The sequence below is a fragment of the Aspergillus flavus genome, chromosome 8, assembly GCF_009017415.1.
Source record: "Aspergillus flavus chromosome 8, complete sequence".
In the NCBI taxonomy this organism is placed as follows: Eukaryota; Fungi; Ascomycota; class Eurotiomycetes; order Eurotiales; family Aspergillaceae; genus Aspergillus; species Aspergillus flavus.
Window position 1 is genome coordinate 1472680 of NC_092403.1, and position 23569 is coordinate 1496248.

Here is a 23569-nt window from a genome sequence, read left to right on the forward strand (position 1 = left end):
TTGTTCTGTATTACTTGATGGGGATCCTGAATGGGTTTCGTGGGTTGTAGGATGTGTAAGAACTACGGATCATGGCTTTTGACTAGAGGGACCAACGGCTTTGTTACTTTCCAGGTAGTGTATGTGTGACCTAGAAGAAATGTGATTCCTACTTAGCAAGGTAAAGCCTTTCTAACATGAATGATAGTGTTGGCAAAGGAGGTTTGAGAAGTAACGCTACTTCTAGCACTGGTACTGGAGCTGTGATTGTTCAGCCTTACATGGTTGTGTTCCTTTGATGTCTTGTCTTTTGTCATTTTTATGATACTTGGTGATAAGGTATTGGTACTACACTGACGTCGGCTTCCTGAAGAAAGCATGCCTATCTAACGATTGTTTCTATCGCTCATGCTGACAGTCTAGCAGGACTATAGCTGTGCCTTTCTATTCTGTTTCTCTTAGCAGCCAAAATGTTGTACTGCCGACAGAGTTCAAAAAACTGAGTAATTGCCATGTTTCTTAAGACCTTGTAAGAGAAATGAAAATAATGCCCAATGTATTGTCGAGTACAGAAAACACACACACGATTCGTATACAAATACATTCTGACGGCCACGAACCATCGATATTCGTCGCTGCTGCGAGATGGAACATTTTGCCTATGACCCAGTGCCTTTGTGCTTCATCCCCTTCTGGTCTCACATCAATAGCTCACCTGCAAAAGACATAACATCTCCGTCGATCACGTAGTTCGCGGAATTCGAACCTTAAATTTTCAGAGCCTTCCTCGGACTTCAAAGCCTCCCTTATCGATCTCAACGCTCTATCATCAGGACAATCCCATTCGACTTGGGCAATCGTCACAACGTAGCTTTTATGAAAAGAAGTGGGGTCTAAACGAAATTTTTGTCCGGGATGTATAAGGCACGCGGTCTTATTCTTGAATGCACTAAGTGCAACCTTCCTTGCTTGTTGTCGATCGTAGCGCCTGACTTGGTCCGTGTCATATGCAGATCGCACATAGACTTTCTTAAGATGAGGCTTATATGGTTTTGACTGGCGCTTATGTGTATGATGGCTTTGTTTCGCACGGTCTCTAGACTTTCGTTTGGTATCTTTGAAGCTGTGGTAGCATTTGCTGGTATATTCACCAACCTCGAGAACAAGGTTGAACGCCTTACTACCATGCTTAAGTACCTCATAAAAACTGGCGATTTGTTCGGGTTTTATCATTGTGAAATGGAGAATGACTTTAGTGGAATATGCACCGAAATATAATGCCTCAAATACTGGAGGAACAGAAGAAGTGCTGACCGGGCTCACGTATGGGATGAAGAAGGATTCTTATAACCATCTTTGGCTTCGCCAATTCAATCCGGGCTCGGAAACCAATGTATACCCCGGTGACTGCCATATGTATGGGTGCCTTTTACCTGCATGGAAACTACCTGTCGACGATATATGTATTGAAATTGAAGGCACTCTGCGATATCTGAAACCGTACTCTATCGATTAATGTAAGTAGGATTCAAATTCTCGGGGACGTCACTTAGCTATCTTGGTTTCAGCAGCAAGAAACTTGCCATGGATTTGAGTAGATTAATTTACTAAAGCGGAACCTGCACTTTAAGATGGACCGATATAACCAGATGTCCACAGTTGAGTAGGAATAACCCGGTGCCAGCATCATGATACCGTATGAAGAGTAGACTACAATGGTATATGCCATGATTTACGTGTCAATACACAATCACGGCTTGGTCTGAATGCTGGCATGTGCGGAGGTATGGAGATGTCCTATTCTGTGGCAATCCCATGAAGGAGCCACACCACTCAGCCTATTGACTTGAATGGCCTTGTTCGGTAACACACACAAGCAGAATACTACCTGTGGCCGGTCATCGGGTGCAATAAACTATTCTGTGGCCTTTTTCTTCGCAATTTAGCGTGATCCGACCTTATAACAGCCTTAACGGGCTCAAAGCAATGACGGGATGACATAGATGATTACATCCATCAAATATCTCCTAGGCATACAATTCTAGAGCAGCTGTCTGAGAACTGCAAAATTGGAGGTCTCCTAGACGGGTCGATAATCATTTGTTTCATTCAATGTTAGATACCTTTGTCTAAAGTATATCCAGGATAGTTTACCAGAATATCTGAAACAGCTAAATTTGGCTGGTGGATACTCAACAAAGAAAACACAAAACATTGAGGAGACTTCCACGCTCCTTGGGGGTTCCCCCGGGTGTCGCCTATTGTGTGCAGGGGCTATGGGCGTGCCAATCATCGCATAATAACCATATCAAGACCGCAAAGATTGGGAGATTCCTCTAGAATGGAGCTTTTCTCCTATTCTGCAATCTGGTCTGAGGACGTATAGGGGTATTATATTCCCCGTCCCTTTGTTGTATCCTTTGATGAATTGACCACTCTTGGGAAGTATCTTCAGATGAGGTCGACCGTCGCCGCAACAAGACTTGCACTCTAGAGGAGTACTCAAGCCACGTTCCTCCGTCTGATGCCAATCGAGGACCATACTTCAATTCTTCCGGGCAACCCAAAATTGTGCCTGATATGCATTTTTACTCAGCCCCTTCCCATTGCGGGCGTAAGCCACCTCCTTGCCACGAACTGTCAACCCAGGTATTGTTATACCCCCGCAAGATGGGTCCGTCTCCTGAAACTTAAACCCAATGTGCTCGGTTAAAGCCACAATCTCATCCAATGAGAGCTGCAAAAAGGGCGCACTTCCGTATAACAATGGACCCAGGTTGATCCACTGCCCCCCAGGGCGGAGTAATCGATGGATATTTTCGAAATACGAAACCAAGTTCCGCGCAGTATCAATGAAAAACAATGTGACAATCACGTCATACTTTCCCGTATCTTCTGCAAATGCCGTAGTGAAGTCGCCTTCTACCAGGAGGACAGAGGGACTAGCCAGTGTATCTGGAAACGAGACAGAACGCTGCAGATCAGCAGTCGTCGCGTGATGCGACCACCAATCGATATGCGGATGGAAAGTCTTGCTGTTGACACTCGAAAGGCTGGATAGATATCGATATGCGAGGTTCATGTACATGGACCATTCGTTCATGGTTACCTCGAAGCCTATCTTGATTAGTCCATATTAATGACTTTTCAAGTCGTAGCTGAAAACAGAACTAACCACCTAGTGCATTAACCTCATGCGCCAGTCGTCCCAGGCCTGCTCCAGGCAATAACACCCGCAACGGATGCTCGAATGTTCTCGACATATTTGCAAGAGAACCTAGAATGCAAGGGAATGCGTCCTGCCGCTCGTCGTGCCCTTCATCAGCCCAATCGCGCACGAAATGCTTCATCGCCTGCGAGACACTCGTTTTGTCGGTGTTGATACCCTGCTTCTCATTCTCCTTGACGAACTGGTCCAATTCAGTTTGGGAAATGTTATAGAATTGCATCCCATGCTTGACGATCTCATGCGCCAGTCGCTCGTTTGTCTCAAAAAGGTGTTCGACTGTATTCAGTTTACGGGTATATTTAACCGTGGATTCGACAATCTACCTAGTCGTTAGTATCGGATACGATGAGTTTTACGGGAGCGCATACCGAGCGCTGTTTCTTAGGGATTTTCTTATACCAATCCCGCCATCGCTTTGTCTCAGCTAGATTGCGCTCTTTGTAGCGATGGAAGGCATGGAGAGCTGTGAGCAACCTCTGTCGTGGATGTGATGTATCCGATGATCCAGTGGAGCGTTGAAGTCGAGCTTGTAGTCGCGAGTATTCTTCTTGCTGACGCGACTCAGTCGGATCAATGAGGGTGATGTTTGTCACGAAGACGTGTGTTATTCTCTGAAATACATCAATAAGTGATATAGCGCCAATGGGTGGGAGTTTCTTACGTCTAATTCGGCATCGTATTGGGGAGTTATGTCCTTTGCCCATGCAAGGTAGAGAATACAGAAAAATAGTAGAGTACAACGCATTGTGTCCTACATATGCAGGTCGTATATTCTAACGAAAATGAATAAAATAAAAATATAAGAGTGGGAGACCGCATGGTCAAAAATCTCAAATACATGACGCCCCAAAGGTCCTCAATTCCACAGCCCTTTGAGCATTGCCAAGTCCGACGGACTGGTTTGATGGTATTGTTCTAGATTGTTTGTCTTGGCACTGGGGCCATGGTTTGATAGTTAAGTAATTCTGCTAGTGTGTTAGCGGTGGTTGTAGTTCAATGGCACACTATCGATGTCAATGTGGAATTTTGGATTATATTGCGTTAACATGTACGTATGTCTATGGAGCAAGAGAGGTAGCATAGCCAATGTTCGAGTACTCTGGACTCATCTATAATAACTCCTGCATCGTAAATCCGAAGAGACAGCACCATATTTACATCCCGTGGTGTAGAAGCCGCGATGTACAATGGCGACAGGCGACGACCATTAGATGACGGAGAGATACCATCCACCTTGATAAGGGGGCGAAGAGCGTCCATGGATGGGAGCGGAATCGCCCGGCCGAGGACTGTTTCGTTATCCGTATTGGTTTCGTTGTAAAGCTCGGGTGTTAGAGGTAAAATGAGCTCTAGCACAGCGGACGCATCCCGGTTATCAAGTGCAACATGAAGCACTGTGTTGTTGATGTCCTCCCCAATAGTAAGTGGAAGGCCAGCTTCAATAAGGCGTTTGAGCGCACCCGCGTTCAAGCGACGGAATGCTTCAAACATAGAAACTTTACTCAGGGAGGCAACCATGTTCGATCCCACTATATCAACGAAGCGCATGGCCTTGTCGCTGTATCCTCCAAGAACCACCGCGTCACAGAGGGTTACCACACTACCGAAATGCCACCCAACTGTGAAAACATTCTCTTCCGTGATGTGTCCATTACTAAACAGGTATTCGATCATTTCGACATTGTAATTACACATGATTCGGTGCAACAAACTGGTTCCACAGGGTGTGACGTCGCAGATCAAGCCCCCATTCGAGGTATTGTTTTATACCGGCCACATCGCGTGCTATTACTCGCTTAAAAGTAGGCGTATCATAGCAGATACACTTCCCTGCCACGCTGCAGATCTCATACTCTTTGAGACTCTTGAAGAGGCCAAAGTTCCGCTTCTGAAATTCGGGTTTAAGGACAGCTAGGACACTTTGCTGTGACTGGGGAGTTACGGCCATGATCGATCGAAGCGTCTCATTATCGCAAAGGTAGATAATGTGCTGTATTAGCTCTTGGCGTAGGTCAGTCAATATCATGATTCTCGTTTGAATCAGAGTTCTTGACTGTTGCTTCTGGTATAGTGTATCCTGGCCAGTGTTGAGAGTTAGTGGTTCTACTGGCGGAAGTGTAGACTTTCTGTGATAATCAACTTGCAAGTTGAAATTCTTCAAATGAGAATCTTGATATTATGAGCATGAAATCATGAGTAGGCTGTAGAGACCTTTATTACATAGCTTGCTCGGAACGTCATCATCATGCAAGTATGTGTAGTACACATACGTACTTGATTTTCCTTCCTTTTTCGTTTTACTACTCACCCCTCGCCGCTTTTTGCTCACTGAGTAGATCTCACCACACCCCGAGCACGCTCTGAGCAGCCTGAGGCGATCACTGAGGAGCGGCTCTGGATATCCCAAGAGTCAAGGGATCCCCAGAAACGCCAAACAGCGCTAGTCCAATGAACATATTTCATGGCTTTCAATTTTCACTACCTACCTGGCAGCATGATATGCTAATGTTTCCCCGCCGCCAAAACACGTAATGCTGAAGATCAACATTCCCAAGTAAATAAATCAGGCTTCAAAGTTAGGACGTAGCGTTGATCAGTTGTGATGATCCTCGCCTGGAGGGTTTGATATCTAAACCATAGAGATATTATATTCGTTACAGTCCGTTTAAATCCCTTACATTGGGCTGTATTCTTCATTGTTCGAAGCATTGGCTTGGTCATAGGACGATTCCCCAGCATCATGTAGGCATAGCGACGTGATGGCCGACACGTAGTACATGTTCAAGTAGGTGTATACCTACCGGAGCTCGCACTGAAGTCACCGATGTGATATCATAGCTTACCCATGGTAGTAAAGTGGAATCGTAGATCCTAGGAAACTAAGCTGGCTCTGGGGATCCTTGTGGGTCTCCGGAATCTCGAGCGGCCTGGCTGCGTTCTTCGTTAACTAACATTATGAAAAAAGGAGACAATGCCTTGAAATTATTTACTCTTGCAAACTGCTTGCCCACCTAGCATTCTTGGCCAGTCACTCTCAAGCGAAGGGTGCTCGATTACCTCAACTTCCTCGATCAATCGGCCTGTCAAAGGATCCTATAATTTTCTGGCCAGAGGCCAGACCAGCTCCCCTACCCCGCAACCTATCCTGAAGGCTAGTAGAGCCGAGGATCAGGAGCCAAAGAGGAGCCGAAGACCATGAACCGAGCGGCCGAGCTACAATGCCCGCACCCAAAATCAAAGCTCTTCAAATAAATACTCAAATCATAAGCTTGTCAATATGACGGTTATACTTCTTCCCAGAAACATCATTCTAGTAGGTCTTATCATATTACAGCCAAAATGACCTTTGAACCGAAAATCCAAACCCCTCTCACCAAAATCCTGGGCATCCCGCACCCGGTTATGCTGGCGGGCATGGGCGTGTCGGCTGGACCACCTTTAGCAGCTGCAGTCACAAATGCAGGCGGCATCGGTGTGCTCGGTGGATTCAGCGCGACGCCCGATCGACTGCGCGAACTTATCCATGAGCTCAAGGAGTTGCTCGTTGATAAGAATGCGCCGTTTGGAGTTGATTTGCTGATCCCCAAGATTGGCGGTGGTGCGCGAAAGACGAAGTACGTTCTGTCTCTTTTTTTTATTATTATTATTATTTTCTTGACCAAGTGGAGTAGGACTGGGGCAATGACCAGACCCAGTTGAGGAAATCGAAGTGTCAGGCGCATTTCATACTGATGTAGATACCACCTCACAGCTACGACTACATGAACGGCCAACTCGACGCGCTGATAACCGTGTGCATTGAAGAAAAAGCGAAAGTGTTTGTCTCGGCAATTGGGATTCCACCCAAACACGTCATCGACCGTTTACACGCGAACGGAATTCTCTACATGAACATGATCGGGCACCCGAAGCACGTCGCTAAATGCGTTGAGGCGGGCGTTGATATCCTCGGCGCGCAGGGTTCCGAGGGCGGAGGGCATACGGGGAATATACCGACGGGTATTCTAGTTACTAGCGTTGCCAAGTTAGTGCGCGGGGTGAAGAGTAAGTTTACTGATGTGGATGTGCAGGTTGTGGCCGCTGGGGGGATTGTTCATGGGGAGAATCTGGCGGCGGCGATTATGATGGGTGCATCTGGGGTCTGGATGGGCACCAGGTTCCTTTTAGCTAAGGAGGCCACGGTTGCCAGCGCGTTTCAGGAGGCGGTGCGCACCGCGGGGTATGATGATACCATTCGGACGGTTATTTATTCGGTGGGATCCCTGATATTTTTACTTTGCTTAGTATAGTGGGCATCAATGCTAACTAAAGCAGGGTCGACCACTCAGGATTAAGAAGACAGCCTATGTGCTTAACTGGGAGGAGAACCGCCAGGCTGAGATTAAGGAACTCACTGGACGGGGTATCTTACCTGTGGCACACGATGCTGAGCAACATCCTGAAGATGACGAGATCCTTGACAACATAGTCCCATATCTAATGGGCGTTGCCGCTGCGCAGATTGACTCGGTGATGCCTGCTCGAGATATTGTAAACGAGGTGGTCAATGAGGCAGCCGCAAGGCTGATTGCGGGCACTCAAGCTCTGGTTACGAAGCCGAAGCTCTAGCAGTTTAGCTTCCTAGACCTATTCGTCGTTACAGTGTGGGCCCCGCAACCGGTGAAGGTCTTGCACGTCACAGAGTTCGGAGGGTATGTGATAGAAGCCCATAAGATCAGGGTTATCATTTTCCGTCTATAAACACGGAAAACGAATGGCCTCAGCAGACTCATCTATGGTTGAGTATTTTTAGTGCAAGCGGACTTTGGTAGTAGTAGCAGCCCCAGCCGGTCACTAACTTGGACCAGCTATTAGGTATTGTAAATTTTATACAACATCGAGATTGGAGAAGATAGGTATTGTGATCTGCACTAGTACACCTGGACTCGGAGATCCTGCATCGGAAATACGGAAATACAGAAGAGTCCCACAGTCCCCGCAATATCCGAAGTGGGACACGGAACCCCATCCCGATACCGCAATAAATAGGGAATCCATCCGAATTGTCTTGACTCCCATTTTCGCCAAATACAAGTCGTACCGCCAAGATGTCCTGGACTCACCTCATCCGCTTCATTGCTGTCGAAGATAGCCAAGAGCATCTTGGTCAGTTAGTCGATACCACTCGCGATATTGGTAAAGATAGCGTCAATGGCGTTGAAATCGCAGCCTATCTTATCGATGGGACGATCTTTGACGGGCGCGTATCCACGACCGTGATGCACGTTAAGCAGGTAAAGACCTCATCTGCGAGCGGACTCTAATCGAGGAGTGATACTAACAGTAGAGTAGCTTCTCTCCCCAGTCACCAAAGAACAGTGTAGTTACATCCGTTGTCTGGGCCTGAACTACCTCGACCACGCCAAAGAAGCCAACATGGCGCTCCCCACTGTCCCCGTTATGTTCACCAAGCCTCGTACCGCACTAGCCAACCCGTACCCCGCTACGATTAATATCCCCAAGTGTGCGCAGGATGAAACGAGTGATTACGAGGCAGAGCTCTGCGTCGTTATTGGAAAGACAGGCCGCGATATCCCTGAAGAGGAAGCACTAGATTATGTTCTGGGTTATACAGCGTCCAACGACGTTTCGGCAAGGGCTCTGCAATTCGCGACTTCGCAGTGGTCGTTTTCGAAGGGGTTAGACGGGAGTTGCCCTGTCGGTATGTTCTTTGTCTATTTCTCTCTTTCTTTCTGTATCCCTCTTGGGCTTTGTCTAAAGGTTCCTGTCGCTAACTAATATAGGACCCGTTCTTGTTTCGTCTTCCGTCATCAAGGACCCGCAGACGTTGTCCATTAAGGCGATTCATAATGGGAGCGTCCTGCAGGATGGCCATACCAAGGAAATGCTGTTTTCGATCAAGAAGCAGATCTCCTATCTATCTCAGGGCACGACCCTGGAAGCTGGCACAATCTTCCTGACGGGCACTCCGGCTGGAATTGGCTTCACCCGGGAGCCCAGAATTGTGCTGAAGGATGGTGATGAGATCAATGTCGAAATTGAGAACATTGGCACGTTGATCAACAAGGTGCGGTATGAATAGATAGCGTTGCTTATATAGAAGAGAATCTTTATGATGTTCATTCTTAAACATCGGGATCAGTGCACTTCAGTATTGTGTCCATTAGGAAGCGCTAGACATCATAGTTCAGACCTGCGGTGACATCCCGCACCCAGAGATAGCAGTAGGCTTGAAACCCTCGCATACCTTGGACATCTTGCTTCTTTGAATCGGTACAGTTATAATGTATATCTTCCACAGGCTCTGATGCTCAAAAGGTATAAAGAATATAATGGAGATAATCGTTACAGTTATTCTTGCGGGCACTACAGCAGAACTAGTTCAAGAACCACGACGGGACCTCAGGTCCCCAAACCGCCAACGACTCATCCCCGGCAGGCCCATACCCAATCGGAGTCTCCTCATTAATCAAATCACCATCTGCATAGTGTTCCACCATATTACCAGTGGTATCCCACCAGTAGTCAAAGATTTGGGAGCCTAGGATATGTCTCCCCACGCCCCAAACCGATTCGTATCCTTTCCCATTCAGGTACTGATGACCAAGATGCTGCGTATCAATGTCGTGGACCTCAAAGGAGCAATGATGAACATGGGACGTCGGGTTCGTGCTCAAGAAGAAGCTGTGATGATCGACATAGTCGGTTCCACGGTCGATATGTGCGAAGAGAGCGACATTCTTTTTCTGACCGTCCTTCTCAACGTACAGAAAGTCACTCGGCACGATATTGAAGTTCGTAGTGTAGAAGTCTACTAATTCGTCGAACTTCTGAACACAGAGCCCGAAGTGTCCGAGCTGGTTTGTTTATCAGTATTTATCTTTAATGGCCATGGATATGGACGAAAGCGCACCTTATGAACCGCCGCTGGACCCGGATTAAAGCGCTGGAATTTGCGAATCCGTGGTTTCTCAGAGTCTGTATTCACAATAATGCTCGTCGGATATTCTCCAGCCTCGCGTGGCTCTTGGCCGTAGATCAGGTTGACAGGAAATCCCTCCGGGTCACTCAGAGTCAGCAAATGTCCTCCACCAGGCGACTCTGACAAGTCTTGAATTTCCCCAGCACCAGGCAGTTGTGCAGCTCTACGCGATCAGCAAACCTTTCCACTAGCCATGGGAAACAAGGGCAAGCAACTCACTTCTCTAATTCCTGATATGATTCCACCTCAAACGTGCCCCCTAAGAACTTCTTCTCTCCCTTCTGTGCATAATACACATATTGATCAGTGCCATACCCCCGGTACCAAATCTGATCAGCCGTCCTCTTCACCACCTCCATTCCAAAGTCCTGCAGGAACACCGTAATCTCATCTAAGTCCGGATGCTGGTACCGCATGTGTGACAGTTTAACCAGTCGGATCTGCTTCCCGGTATCGATATTGCATCGCTTCCTCCAGGATGCGACCGACTCTTGGTCTGGGCCGATGGCGGTAATATCGGCAATCGAGGCCCCCTGGGCCGGGGCGGGTAGTTCGCGCTGTTTATTTAGTGCACCATTAGCGGGCCGTCCGGGAGTTTTTTTAGGGCGGTGGCTCTTACCACGATCATGCTAGTTGCTGGTTGCTTCAGGGGTAAGTGGTGTTTAGTCTCAATCTGCTACGGTTCTTTCTGCTTATATGAATTACCCCATGAATTGCCCCGCATCGAGTCGGATCGAGGGGCGTGGCTTATTTCCGTGGTTATTGCCTGTCCCACAGTTCATCGGCTCTTGTCCCACATTCGTTTTGTGGGGCTCATTTATGATCCTAGATCTATGCATTACATGTGTATTAGTGGCGGGACCTTACTCAAACTTTAGTTGCAGATCTTGTTTGTACTTAGGGGTTACACTGATATATGGCCATTGAGGTCACTGGTATCAGGTCGTGGGATCGTGGGAGTTGCCTGCTTTGGTTTTACAAAAGATTGGCTTATGTGGGGCCTATAAGACCAGATAGTTGAAGGATTATTACATTACTTCATATACAGCTACAAAGCATCGATATGCTTCCTAATCCACTACAACCCCCATGCTATCTGCCAGATGCAGTATGCCTATGATCACTTTAAGGTCATCGACTGTATAGTCTGAACTTCTAGTGGATGTTAGACAAAATGTAAAATCGAACAATGAGCAAAATATGCAAAATGGAAAGGTCAAGGTTCAACAGCACAGGTCTGAGATGAATCAGATGATAACAAACCAACACTGCACTTAATATATTTCGAATTAGCCTAACAACTTGATTCAATTACTGTGTAGATCTTCCCCGACGTGGGCGATCGACATATCTTCTCGGAATACTCCGTATGTTCATTCATGTCTATACACCACCTAAATATATATACTTTACTGTAGCATGCAATGGATTTCCCTGCCCCATAGAGTTCTATATATCTAGGCTAAAGTTTTCGCACTCAACTTCCGTCCTGTACTTATGGACATGTAGCATAACGAGCATCAGACCATTTCACCGACTTTGCCCTCACATCAACGGATCGGAGTGAACGAGCCCGCCACACGGAAATCCCTGCTCGAAAAACCAACGTGTGCTTGCATTAGCCCACTTGGTATCATCCATTGCTGTCCTGTAACGTCTCAGTGACTAATATCCCTCCTTGTCAACTGAAACGTGACATTTCTGGACTCTCCAGGTTGGAGGTACACCTTCTCAAACCCCCGGAGAACATTGATTGGCGAAGCCTTCTAAGCCGTCCCTTTCGGAAGACTCAAAAAAAGCTGTGGCACAGTAGCTCCAATCTCCCCAGTATTTCTCACGGTAATGGAGATTCTGTAAAGCGCTTCCCAGAGGTTGGGATTTCCTCCAGGGATGATTTTTGCATCCGCCGGTAGAGCCGATAAATCACCATTGAATAGAGGAGTGAGGGAGATGTCCTTTTCGATTGAAAAAGTCGTGTACGAAAGACCGTATCCGAATTCGTACTGTACGGATTTATTATAGTAATCGAAATGTGTAATGGATTCCCAGTGTGTCCTGTTAGCATGCTTCGACGTCTCATGAAAATGGGCTTCAGAAGCCTGTGTAAGGTCGGAGAAAACGCACGGTAATCAATCAATACCCCTTCTTCAAAACCAGATTGCCATGCCGTCGGATCATTGGTGTTTTGGAGGGTGGTAGAATTTTGAATCGGAGCAAAGGAATAGTCATATTCGCTCTTTGCGATCGTGCAAGGCAGGTGGCCCGACGGGTTGACCTCTCCCCAGAGCACATCGACAATGCTGCTGCCGGCTTCTTGGCCTGGAAGGTGGGCAGCCAGGATGGCGGTTACATTGGGATGGTCTGCCCAGGGTAGGATGTTGACGCCGTTGGAGTGGGTTACAGCTACCGTATTCGAGCACGTGGACGTGACCTTCTCGACAACTTCGTCGCCGTTCCAGTCGGAGTGGAGGGAGGTGCGGTCTTCGCCTTCTGTTGCCCAGCTTTCAGAAAGACAAGGCAGACGTCCGGGGACGATGGGAGCAAAGCTTTAAGGCTGGTTTGCATTTCGTTAGTGTCAGCTTGGGGGTGAGGTGGGGTAATTCAACTAACTATGGACTATTCTCTTCGATAATAGCGCTGTTGTTCAGCACGTATCGCACAAGAGTCTTCTCTCGGAATTTAGCGCGCTGCTTGGTTGCCTCCAAAGGACTGGCTAAGTAAGTGAAGAGGCCTGATCCAGAGCCCCCGCCTGCTGCAAGGAAGCCGTATTAGTAGTTACCGACGCCATTGAAATAGAAAACAGACATGCCATTCGTGAAATCCCCAGCGCCATTGCCGAAAACCGCGAGCTGTTTAGGCGGCTTCAAGGGGAGAGCATTCTTAGTGTTTTACAAGAGCACAATGCCGTCTGCAGCTTGTTTGCGGATCTCTGCTCCATAATTACCGCGGACGTCAACGTTCGCAACAGATCCATAAATATAATTATATTTGTACTCATCGGCTGCTTGCTATTTAGTATAAAGTCCTATACATACATTAATATAGGGACTATAACTTACAACTAGAGAAAAGAACTGTATTAAGCTCTTTATTAGAGAGGTCAACGACTAGAAAATCCTTATCCTAATTCAAGTGAAAGCACAGCATCATAACTCTACGGCACATATCGTCTAGGCGGTCCTTCAAAACAGAGCCATTCTTTACAGACTCAGTCAGGTTCTAGTTAAAGAATGCAGACCCGAAGCTCACAGTACCCAACATATCCATATCCTTACCTACGTTAATAGCAAACGCCCCGCTATATATAGCGCCCCAGTCTAACATTACGTACCCTTAGAAACCAAGTACTCCTTTAAAGATACCATTCAGCGCTTTACTATTCTGGCATCTATAGATTTAGTTCAAGCAGCTGTAGCTGCACATCACCTATACCACACTATCAGATAATTTTCACCCACCATTGATAAATAACGTACCATAGCAACGCCGGCCTTGACTACTTATTAGAACGGCCAAAAATAGAGCTCATACATAGTGCGATCGTCAATATTCAAAGAGACACTATCAATCATAGTACCGTCTTCGTTCTGTAAAGGCTGCCGTTGAGTTTCTTACTCATTACCAATACTAGTTAGTACCAGACCAAAGACCTGCCAAAGACGTGCGCAGACTAAATATAGACCAATCAGAGTCGAGAAAGTAAAACCCCGTCCAGTATATTGCTAGCTCCGCTTCGCTCCGCTGCGCAATAATGCTTGGCGCATGCCTGTACACCACTGTCCTGGGTACCAAGAATTGTCTCCGTGAACAATTCTCCCGTCAAATAAGGATCAGGTGAGAAACCCTCCCAGTTTCTTCCGCCCAGACCCGACCGACCAAGAGGCCCAGCAACAGGCCCAAGAAGAACCTGGGACCCCTTGCCCCGGAACTCGGCAGCCATCTGACTCCCCCTTTCGTATGCAATGTTCTTGTCCCATGTCGCGGCGATGGTAATCCCAGCAGGGAAAACGGAGGAGTAAGTGCCTTGTTTCAATGCTAAGGGGTCATTCTGTATGCAGAGCCCCGTGAAATTGAGACGGTATATGGGCGCAATGTTCCCTACACAAGGCCCTTCTGTCTCAAATAGTCGAGCCACACAGGCTCGTTGAACTTTGGTTACTAGCTCTACCTATAGGGACTCTATAGAGGGGTTCAGAGAGCTTCGATGCATCGAATGTATAGGGATCCCACAACTTGTCTAGTATATGTGATATTACGACAGGACAGAATCAAAATTTGAATTTGAGGACTCCCTTGGTCCCGACATTCAAGCAGGTGCTACATGTGGCCTTAGAATGCACTACCGTATGTCTTTTGCTACTCCCAGCGTATATGAAAGTTGATCTATCTGGTGAATCCTGCCACTGTTGCACCCTGCCCCATCTCCTGCTCTTCGACAATCAGCGGCATGATATCTTCCGTGAACTTCGTAAAATAAGGCTGAGAGAGGTGCTTCTCGAAGGCCGCCTGATCTTGGTACCTGTCCGATTTGTTTAGTCCTTGGCACTTGATGTCAGCTTCAAAGCTCAAGAGGGCATTACCTTTCCACAGCCACAAATTCATTCTTTCCATCTACCTTGTAGATGAAGTAGAGCAACGTGCCCGGTTCATTCTCTTGGACTTTGGCGCAAATATCATTGGTCAAAGCAGTGGCCTGAGGTCCGTTAGAAAAAGAAAAGGACCCTTGGCTGGCTGCTCACCTCTTCGACCTTCGTTGCGTCAACAGTGAACTTGAAAACTAGATTGAAGGGGGCCATAGTGGATGGGAAATTGGAAAACACTTGCGAAGGTTTAGAGAGTGGCCATCCCTTCGTAGTTATTTATACAAAACTCCCATTTCGAGTAGCATCCACTCGGGTATCGACAGGTACTCGACTCATCTATCAGACCGACATTCTAGTGCTGTTTTGGGATTTCCTCACCGACATACCAGGCGGGATGCCAGATCCATGCAAGGTTGCGGGCTTACGACACAGTGGGAGTAGTCACATGAGTGGGCCTCGTATTTGGATTTGCGGTCAGGGAAACCTCTTCACATATTAACATATCAGAAGTTCAACTTTACCCACCCACCGTCTCTCATTACTATATTTTCATTATAATTTTGTTCCACAAGTTCTTTCCAATCTCATCCAATGGCACCAGGCGTGAAGCAAATCACCATTTTTGGTGCCACGGGGCTTCAGGGCAGCTCGGTGGTGCATTCTCTGCTGAGGGACCAGGCGTCCAATTTTAGGGTTCGGGCCATTACTCGAAATCCGCTCTCCGACAAAAGCCAGGCATTGCAGAGCTTGGGGGTGGAGGTCGTTAGGGCCGATGGCTGGAGGGCCCATGAGATCCAGGAAGCCTGTTCAGGCTCCTGGGCGGTATTTGTGAATACCAACTCGGATGATCCGGTAGGTCGCCTCCTCCGGTCCTGTTCGGGTTGTGGAAAGGATTTATCGAGTAAATGCACCAGATCTTTCAAAATCCGGACGGGCCCACCGAATTCGACCTGGGAAAATCCATTGTGGATGGTATCGTAGCAGCCAACGTAAGAATCCTGGTTCTCAGCTCCATGAGACCCGCAGCGGAAGCCACAGGGGGGAAGATGAATATTAAGACCATGGACAGTACGTAAAGGGAAGACGTCCATGACTAATGGGCTCGGAAAGCTGACTGGTTGGGTTGCAAAATTCAGTGAAGGCTCGCATCGAAGAGTATGCCAGAGGAACGGGTTGTTTTGATGCGGTCTGTTCCATTCACGCCGGATGGTACTATGAGCTTTTTCTCTCCGACATAATGGCCCAGGTCCATCAGGGCTTTCCATACTACCCGGATGCCGAGGGCTTCTTGAGTCTGCATCTTCCCCGGTGGGGAGACAATGACGCGGCTCCATTTATCGCCATTGCGGATGACTTTGGCGACCTGGTGCACGGAATCCTGCTCGATCCCCACAAATGGAAGGACCAGAACATCCAAGCTGTCAGTGAGGCTCGATCGCTGGAAGAATTCGTGGAAGTCTTCTCCAAAGGTAGGCTCAGCGCGTTTCTTGTGCTAGTGTCTGTGTATTGAGATACCATGGCTAACCCCGGGCCCTGCTGTAGCAACTGGGAAGAAAGCACGATACGTTCCTTTGCCCTCGTGGAAGTCCTTGGGGGAGGGAGTGGCTGAGCTGGAGGATGCGCGGTTGCTGTTTGCGTATGGAGAACTTACTGGGGGTCGTTATTTCGGAGTCGAGCCTTCGTCCACCGCTACAGCACGGAAACTGAAGAAACTAGCAGCGACTGCCCAGGGGAAAGATGGAACCAGCGCGGAACTAACTTCGTTGGCCTCCTTCTTTGCCGCGAATTTCGGTCCGAGCTCGAAATAAGGGCATGCTCGATGTCATCTACATTACACATCATATATATCTAGTCTAATCTATGTATTTGCTGGCCAAGGAGATGGACGTATTCTAAGTAATCGAACGTTGCATATGACTGTCTATATTGTGGTCGACATGTTGGAAAGTCCCCGAAACCAAAGGGCTTGCCCAGCGAGTCCCCTGGAGAGTGGGCGTCGGATTCCGCAGAGAAACCGGCTATGTTGTATTTCAAAACTCTACTACTAACTAGGGGGCAACAATGACGCATGTGGCTCTTCTAGGATCAAAAGCACCAGTAGATAAATAGGACCAGGTCCCTCACCTCTCTCCCCATCTGTCCTCTCATCATACTGATCTTCAAGACGTTCAGGATGCACCAATTTCACCTACACTCCGTCGAGGCCCGAACAGCTCCGGTCAGCCAGGTTATAGACCTGCTCACAGTGAATGGGGGCGTTATAGTACGCAATCTGGTCGACCAGAATACACTCGCCCAGGTCTCGCGCGATGTCACTCCGCATTTCGACAAATTCTGGGAAGGGGGTATCTTCACTAGCAAGTCCCGGGTTGTGACCGGGCTTGCAGTCAAGTCCACCGCATTTATCGAACACATCGCGTGCAATCCACTGTTCTTGGAAGTATGTGACCGCCTCCTTGCGTCAACCTACACATGTTGGTATGGCGACGAGCAGGTAGCTTTCACCTCAGCTCCCCAAATCAACGCCGCCATTGCCATTTCCAATAGCCCGGGCAATGAAGCACAGAAGCTGCATCGTGACGACATGGGTTTCCATCATACTCTTCCGGGGATTGCCCCTGAGGCGTATACACCGGGCCGCGATGTCGGGGTTGGACTCTTCGTCGCCGCGACGCGAACCACCAAGGAGAATGGCGCCACTCGCTTTATCCCAGGCTCACACTTGTGGGATACCTCCCACCGCCCCGACGAAGGATTGACCGTGCCTGTAGAGATGCAGCCTGGCGACGCCTTCATCATGCTGGCCTCCTGCTTTCACGCAGGCTCGGCCAACGTATCCCAGGAGGACCGTACGATCTATTCGACTTTTCTGACCAAGGGATTTTTGAGACAAGTAAGAGGACTTTGTTTACATTCCTTCCGAGTATCCAATTGTATCTAGCCATGGAGGTCTGTTCGCTAACTCTATTTGCTCGTCTGTCTTGACAGGAAGAGAACCAGTACCTGACGGTAACCAAAGAACAATTGCAGAAATACCCTTCGACTGTAGCAAAGAGACTCGGATTTACGCCCAGCGATCCCTTTCATGGCTGGGTTGATTTGAAAAGTCCACTGGAGGCATTGGGTTTGGAAGAGTCCTCAAAGTGAATGTGTAAATAAGTCCCGATAGCTAGTAGATCAACTCGATCTAGTCCGTATGGGACATAATTAACCCATGTTTTGGCAGATCAACCGAAATGATAAGTATATGATCTTGTGCTAGCTAGGTCTCACAGAGAGGAACAATCAACCTACGGTCCTAACGGTACTAAACGCTTTCAAGATATCGTAGTCATCCAAATTGCCCTCCATCTACGCAAAGTTTGTCTTGAACCACTCCTCCATACTCAACAAGTTGGCCTCGTTGCCAGACTTTCCTTGCGCTTCTGCCGCCCGTCTCTTGAGCCTTAAGGCTGTCTTGGTCTCTGTGGGCACATCGCCAAAATAGCGTCCCCCAGTTGCTTGCGTAAAGGCAAACAAGAGCTTATGATCATCCAATTCAGGGATGCCTCGACCAAAGTCTTCCCAGGAGGGAAGTGGAATATACCTCGACTTTCGACCCGTAGCTGAGATTCCCTCATTAGCACTCGTACCAAATGTGAGTAGGCGTATATACCATTTTGCAGGGTCTGCGCCAGCTGCTCGAACGTCATCACATCGCTAGCGGCAGGAACAGATTTGCCATCCCACTGCTCAGGTTCGAGAAGAATGCCGTGCACCATATCCCCAAAGTCATGCGTGATACTCACGAAGGATGGGTGCTCGTCGTCGCCCCAGAGCGGGGCCCGGAAGGTAATATAACCCTCTTCGTCGGGAGTAGTGGGAAACCCCCCGAACACATCCGCGGTGGCTTTGTCGAGGAACTGCTCATAGTACCACGCGGCGTATATGCCACAGGTAGTGGCAAAGTGGCCAGTCTCTCGGGCGTACTTGAGTGCTTGGTATTTCACTGGCCATTGTGGTCAGTCGCAACCCTAGTGAATGAATAAATCAACTCAGATAGGTACTCACTTTCCATGGGCTTGATAAACAGCTTGCCTTTGGTCTGCTCCACAGACGAGGCGAAGCAGCTATAGACAAGATGCTGCACTTTGGCGGCAACCAGGCTGTCTATGATATTTTTCCCGAGATCGAACTCCGTGGGGCCGTCACCTTTTTGGAGGAAGAGCTAGCAAGAGAACATATTTTGTTAGCTTTTAGTATCTAGGGCCTATCGGCGGGTGCGGGTTAAAGTGAACCGGGTCATCAGAATTCGTGTTGACGAACGCCGCCCAAGTGTCCGCGAACGCCCTGGTCAACTCCTCGAGATTCCACCCATCTGCCTTGACAACTTGCACCCCGAGTGCGGATAGTGTTCTACTAGAGGCCGAGTCTGGATGACGACTAATGGCGCGGACTTTGAACTGGCTGGTCTTATCCGCCAGCAGGGCCCGGGCCACGGCGCCGGCTTGGTTGCCTGTGCCAAAGACGGTGACAATTCTTTCAGTTGCAGTTACAGTCATTTTCCTTTTGCAGTGGATGTTGAAGAGAGGCTTACAATGATGGTGAAGATCATGTTAAGTAGAGTATGAAAAAATGTGCATGATGTGAGCTATGTGTGAATGACACGTCACCATTTAGCCTCCCACCGCATGTAGAGAGATATCCCAGGTCCACCTCGATCACACCGCTCATCCTCACCTATCCCTTGCATTCTTCTTTCAGCTGCGCCATAAATGACGATTTGCAGATACCTTGGAATGAAAATGAAAGGGATAACCCTACCGAAGCATGTGTCTGGTCATTCATTGGATGGTATTGAGTCTGTCAGATAGGGACTAGGTTTACGAGCAAAAGGTAATCCTCGTCCCTGGATGCCATATCTACTACTATATATGTATATCCATTTGGTGACTTTGGATCGGGCAGGTAAATGACAAGCGAACAGTGTGAATTTGCCAACTCTTCCGCCATGGCAGCCCGGCTGCTATCTTCAGTATCTTTAACTGATGTCGTTCTGCTACTCTCTAGTGTGGTAAGTAGAGGGGTTTCGCAAGATCCATCTTCAAAACGAAAGTAAAAAGAGTTATTAACCAAAAGTCAGTGGATTGCCGTTCATCTTGTGCTGGCAGCCTACAATGTGTATCTCCACCCGCTACGACGCTACCCTGGCCCCAAACTGGCCGCGGCGTCACAATTGCTTAACGTGTATCATGTTCTGAAGGGGGATAATTGCAAATGGACGGCGCAGCTGCATGAGAAATATGGCACTGTGGTGCGCATCGGCCCCAATGAGCTGTCGTATATCTCCCCATCGGCCAACCAGACCATCTTTGGGGGGCGACCCAAGGAAGATAAGGTGTTTGAAAAGAATCCGGTGGCCTATCTGCAGGGAAATGGGGATATCAGTAATATTTTCTTCGCTCGATTTCACGATCATAATCGGCTACGCAAGCTCATGGCCCCGGCCTTTTCCGAAACGGCGGTGCGGGAGCAAGAGGCCACCATCCAGGGCTATACCAACCAGCTGATCGCAGCCCTCCGCAATCGCTCTGGCCAGGCAGCGTACCCTGATGCGAAAGGTGTAGTCAATATCATTCCCTGGTTGCACTTTATCCTCTTCGATGTTCTGACCCGCCTGTCCTTTGGCGATCCTATCGGCTGTCTCGACCGAGCCGATTATCATCCCTGGGTATCGGTCATCTTCAAGGCTATCATCCATTCCACATATACGCAGGCTGCCCACCGGCTGGCTCCCTACCAATGGATCCTGAAACACTTTATCCCCAACGACATGACCGCGAACTACGAGGCTCATTTGGAATTCACCCGCAAACAACTGGACCAGCGGCAACAGGTAAAGGAAGAGCCCGTCGCCCGCGCCGATTTCTCCTCCTTCATGCTCAAGGGCATGAGTCCCGATGAACTGTTCGACAATGTCAATATTGTCATTACCGCCGGAGGAGAAACCACCGCCTCCACCATCTCTTCGTCCCTCTACTACCTCGTCCACAACCCTTCTTCCTATGAGCGTTTGACCAAGGAGATCCGGGACACCTTCTCCGCAGAGGGTGAAATTACCTTGGCCGCCGTTGCTGCACTACCGTACCTCAAGGCAGTCATTCAGGAAGCGATGAGAATACACCCCCCTGTCCCCATAGGGTTGTTCCGAGTAGCGCCAGCAGCGGGGGCATTCATTGACGGCCAATGGGTTCCAGGAAATGTAAGCCAATTCCCACCCCCTTCTAATCTACTACAGACGAGTCCATCTAATCGATACATACCCTATAGACATGGGTATCCGTGGCCAACCTTGCAGCCTCACGATCCCCCACGTATTGGCGCGATCCTGAGCGATTTACTCCGGAACGCTGGCTAGGCGATGCCAAATACGAGTCGGATGTCCGGGAGGCCTCGGCGCCGTTTTCCATCGGAACGCGCAACTGCATTGGACTGAAGTGAGTTGAAATTCGTCTTGTGTTTGGCGACAGATGAGGTGCGACATTCCATCCACTGACAATGTCTTCTTCTTAGCCTGGCAAATGCCAACATGCGCATCATATTAGCGCGACTCCTGTGGAATTTCGACTTCGAGGCTCAGCCGGACAATATCGACCCGCATGAATTGGACGAATATGGTATCTGGGAAACTAAGCCTCTGAATCTAAAGATAAAGGAGCGTGTACAGACTACTTGATGTTTGCAAGGAGTCAGTGCCGGGCTAGAAGTTAGTGAATTATGGGAACAATGAGACGAAGTAGATAAGTCGCTCTCAAAGGGGAGAAAAAGTAGCTAGAGGTTAATTTGAAAGCTTTCGAAGTTTGCCACCGGAAGCATATTTGCATTCAACCTTTAATTTTTTATATCGTGAGAGAAACCATTGATTAAGCTAGCTGCTGGGAGAGAGAAGTTCAACCAGGTACGTTACATATAAGGTCCTATGTGCCTGACGCAGAAAGGCTGTCTCGACAGTTTCATTCGGAACCGTCTGTCCTCTCTCAGTCAATAAAAAGTGCTACCAGTTCTCGCCAAGATGTCCCGGGCCCTATACTCATTCTGGCTTCTGCCCGTACACAATATGTCTAGATAAATTATCAATCAGCCAGGAAGCCTCGGGTCACTCAACGCTGTCTCCATAACGAGAAATAAATTTGAAAAAAAAAGAAAAAAGAAAAAGAAAAAGGAGAAAGTACTTACAAAGGCATCCAACACTGGCGATCAGGGTTATCCATATCCGCGCAAGCCGCATCGAATTCCCTGTCCACATCCGCCGGGGACATTCCAGAGACGCTGCATAGAACCGCAAGCCCCAGGTTCTTCAGCCCCAGCTTATGAAGAGGGTTGCTTAGCTGACCGATTTTCCGGGCAAGGGGATTGGTTGACCATCCACTGTACGGGACCTGCTTGATGAGCTCCGTGATGTCGGAGAAACCAGCCTCGCGCATTAACCCAAGGAAGGCTGATGCTATGGCCACTTTGCGCGGGCTGCGGTCGCCCGCCTCGTTGATCAGCTGTTCCCACCTCAGGAGCCCGGAGGTTCGGTCGAGCGAGTCGGTTTCGGACTTGGACGAGTATCCAAAATCACTGATTTCCATATAGCCTCCGGGGCGCAGCGCTCTGATCAGGGTGATTGCTTTCTCAGTATATATGACGCGATAAGATGGACAAGCTAGAGAATGGCTTACTTCCAGCATTGTCTGAAAAGACCTGGCCAATCGATAATGCACGCGGCCAATCCGCGGATGTAGATGTAGTCGAATTCCTCGACATATCCCCAGTCACTCTCGACGTCGATGCTCCGAAAGCGACAGTTCGGGGTAAATCTGGCTGATAGTCAGCGGGAACGCCCTGCAAATATGACAGAGGAAGGGACTTCTGACTGAGTTTCGTCGGGGACGTCAAGGTCTATACCTAGGCACTGGTATTATTAGTTTCTATTCGACTGATACAGATACCGCGTGGCAGAGTTTACCTGGCTGGTTGGTTGTCTTGCGGCTGGAACCTCTCCATTAGCTACTGGACATCCCTTCAAATCAGGTCGGGCGACAAACCAAAGTCTTTCGTCCAGGTCCCAGTACCACATCCAACATCGAGAACTGCTCGAGGCTCATGGATGGGAGCCCAATTCAGCTTCCCATCGGCCAATAATTTACCCACCCGGTGCCAGCCCTCTGAAGACGGGAGCGTTAATATCAACGCCAGTGGTTCAACTCGCCGGGGGGTTACTATGGCTTACCCATTTCTGTTTCATCACTCTGTCACCATGTTGAAATTAGGATCGACGATCGCTATGATAATTGAATTGAAATGAGATAGCTTGTGAACTCACACTGTATTGGAGAAACTCCACTCCACGTCATATCATTAATACATTATATGCTAGATGGAAGGGAGCTTTGGCTTACAGTCCTCCTGGATGTAATCAGTACCTATCTCCTGTAAAAAGAGCACGACAGCTTACCTTGGTGAGCGTCATCCTGAATCCAAACGTGCGAATCAAGCCTTGGACAGTCGATGATACACTGATGGCGAAGCAGGTGGGTAAGAGCTGGGAGTTGATTATTAGACGTCTCGCGATACTTTTCCCAGCCAAACAAGGAAAAAGAAAGGAAGGGCAAGAAGCGGCTATGTCGTGCTATGTTGGACCATGAAAAAGGGTGTCATTTATTGCATTCCATTTCAGATGCGCCAAGGGAATGATGCATATGCAGTGTGACATGTCCATCACTCCCTTGACCGCCACATTGAATGTTCACCAGAGTTCTAGTCAGATCTACG

At 48.4% G+C, this 23569-nt stretch overlaps 12 protein-coding genes across 12 annotated transcripts; 6 read left to right on the top strand and 6 right to left on the bottom strand.

The window, feature by feature from the left end:
• Window positions 1-30: 30 nt before the first annotated feature.
• F9C07_12710 (uncharacterized protein) lies at window positions 31-278 on the top strand (the record flags this gene model as incomplete). The annotated part of the gene is made up of 2 exons (XM_071507884.1): window positions 31-119; window positions 188-278. 2 exons carry the CDS (start codon window positions 31-33, stop codon window positions 276-278), a joined length of 180 nt encoding a protein of 59 aa, XP_071367353.1.
• A 2246-nt stretch (window positions 279-2524) lies between these two features.
• On the bottom strand, window positions 2525-5156 carry F9C07_2236939 (N2227-like protein-domain-containing protein; the record flags this gene model as incomplete). The annotated part of the gene is made up of 5 exons (XM_071510002.1): window positions 2525-3096; window positions 3155-3527; window positions 3577-3819; window positions 4367-4862; window positions 4921-5156. 5 exons carry the CDS (start codon window positions 5154-5156, stop codon window positions 2525-2527), a joined length of 1920 nt encoding a protein of 639 aa, XP_071367354.1.
• A 433-nt stretch (window positions 5157-5589) lies between these two features.
• F9C07_2287346 (2-nitropropane dioxygenase) lies at window positions 5590-8182 on the top strand. The gene is made up of 3 exons (XM_041295351.2): window positions 5590-6822; window positions 6960-7461; window positions 7523-8182. The coding sequence occupies exons 1-3, from the start codon at window positions 6548-6550 to the stop codon at window positions 7814-7816; spliced, it is 1071 nt and encodes a 356-aa protein (XP_041151260.1). The 5' UTR covers window positions 5590-6547; the 3' UTR covers window positions 7817-8182.
• On the bottom strand, window positions 5750-5987 carry F9C07_12713 (uncharacterized protein; the record flags this gene model as incomplete). Its single annotated transcript, XM_071507885.1, has 2 exons — window positions 5750-5837; window positions 5887-5987. The coding sequence occupies 2 exons, from the start codon at window positions 5985-5987 to the stop codon at window positions 5750-5752; spliced, it is 189 nt and encodes a 62-aa protein (XP_071367355.1).
• Window positions 8183-8295: 113 nt separating the features above from the next.
• Window positions 8296-9290, top strand: F9C07_12716 (2-keto-4-pentenoate hydratase; the record flags this gene model as incomplete). Its single annotated transcript, XM_041295350.1, has 3 exons — window positions 8296-8481; window positions 8540-8909; window positions 8992-9290. 3 exons carry the CDS (start codon window positions 8296-8298, stop codon window positions 9288-9290), a joined length of 855 nt encoding a protein of 284 aa, XP_041151259.1.
• Window positions 9291-9585: 295 nt separating this feature from the next.
• Window positions 9586-10818, bottom strand: F9C07_12717 (trihydroxytoluene oxygenase; the record flags this gene model as incomplete). Its single annotated transcript, XM_071507886.1, has 4 exons — window positions 9586-10065; window positions 10122-10353; window positions 10410-10747; window positions 10810-10818. 4 exons carry the CDS (start codon window positions 10816-10818, stop codon window positions 9586-9588), a joined length of 1059 nt encoding a protein of 352 aa, XP_071367356.1.
• A 536-nt stretch (window positions 10819-11354) lies between these two features.
• F9C07_2263974 (glycoside hydrolase family 3 C-terminal domain-containing protein) lies at window positions 11355-14986 on the bottom strand (the record flags this gene model as incomplete). Its single annotated transcript, XM_071510174.1, has 13 exons — window positions 11355-11956; window positions 11999-12245; window positions 12311-12736; window positions 12801-12942; window positions 12970-13069; window positions 13091-13198; window positions 13266-13313; window positions 13344-13409; window positions 13440-13522; window positions 13553-13578; window positions 13701-13786; window positions 13897-14307; window positions 14930-14986. 13 exons carry the CDS (start codon window positions 14984-14986, stop codon window positions 11849-11851), a joined length of 1908 nt encoding a protein of 635 aa, XP_071367357.1. The 3' UTR covers window positions 11355-11848.
• A 189-nt stretch (window positions 14987-15175) lies between these two features.
• F9C07_2287350 (putative hscarg dehydrogenase) lies at window positions 15176-16697 on the top strand. Its single transcript, XM_041287520.2, has 4 exons — window positions 15176-15625; window positions 15688-15841; window positions 15910-16242; window positions 16316-16697. Exons 1-4 carry the CDS (start codon window positions 15365-15367, stop codon window positions 16579-16581), a joined length of 1014 nt encoding a protein of 337 aa, XP_041151257.2. The 5' UTR covers window positions 15176-15364; the 3' UTR covers window positions 16582-16697.
• A 249-nt stretch (window positions 16698-16946) lies between these two features.
• On the top strand, window positions 16947-17920 carry F9C07_12720 (phytanoyl-CoA dioxygenase family protein; the record flags this gene model as incomplete). The annotated part of the gene is made up of 2 exons (XM_071507887.1): window positions 16947-17666; window positions 17762-17920. The coding sequence occupies 2 exons, from the start codon at window positions 16947-16949 to the stop codon at window positions 17918-17920; spliced, it is 879 nt and encodes a 292-aa protein (XP_071367358.1).
• A 204-nt stretch (window positions 17921-18124) lies between these two features.
• On the bottom strand, window positions 18125-19314 carry F9C07_12721 (NmrA-like family protein; the record flags this gene model as incomplete). The annotated part of the gene is made up of 4 exons (XM_041295334.1): window positions 18125-18378; window positions 18429-18761; window positions 18824-18980; window positions 19051-19314. The coding sequence occupies 4 exons, from the start codon at window positions 19312-19314 to the stop codon at window positions 18125-18127; spliced, it is 1008 nt and encodes a 335-aa protein (XP_041151256.1).
• A 449-nt stretch (window positions 19315-19763) lies between these two features.
• On the top strand, window positions 19764-21488 carry F9C07_12722 (putative cytochrome P450; the record flags this gene model as incomplete). Its single annotated transcript, XM_041295343.1, has 4 exons — window positions 19764-19826; window positions 19896-21014; window positions 21083-21249; window positions 21326-21488. 4 exons carry the CDS (start codon window positions 19764-19766, stop codon window positions 21486-21488), a joined length of 1512 nt encoding a protein of 503 aa, XP_041151255.1.
• Window positions 21489-21634: 146 nt separating this feature from the next.
• Window positions 21635-23499, bottom strand: F9C07_2287353 (S-adenosyl-L-methionine-dependent methyltransferase). The gene is made up of 10 exons (XM_041287512.2): window positions 23253-23499; window positions 23197-23203; window positions 23121-23140; window positions 23028-23046; window positions 22843-22962; window positions 22764-22786; window positions 22672-22709; window positions 22477-22614; window positions 21989-22408; window positions 21635-21873 (listed from the first exon to the last, which is right to left on the bottom strand). The coding sequence occupies exons 1-10, from the start codon at window positions 23265-23267 to the stop codon at window positions 21843-21845; spliced, it is 831 nt and encodes a 276-aa protein (XP_041151254.2). The 5' UTR covers window positions 23268-23499; the 3' UTR covers window positions 21635-21842.
• Between the last annotated feature and the right edge of the window lie 70 nt (window positions 23500-23569).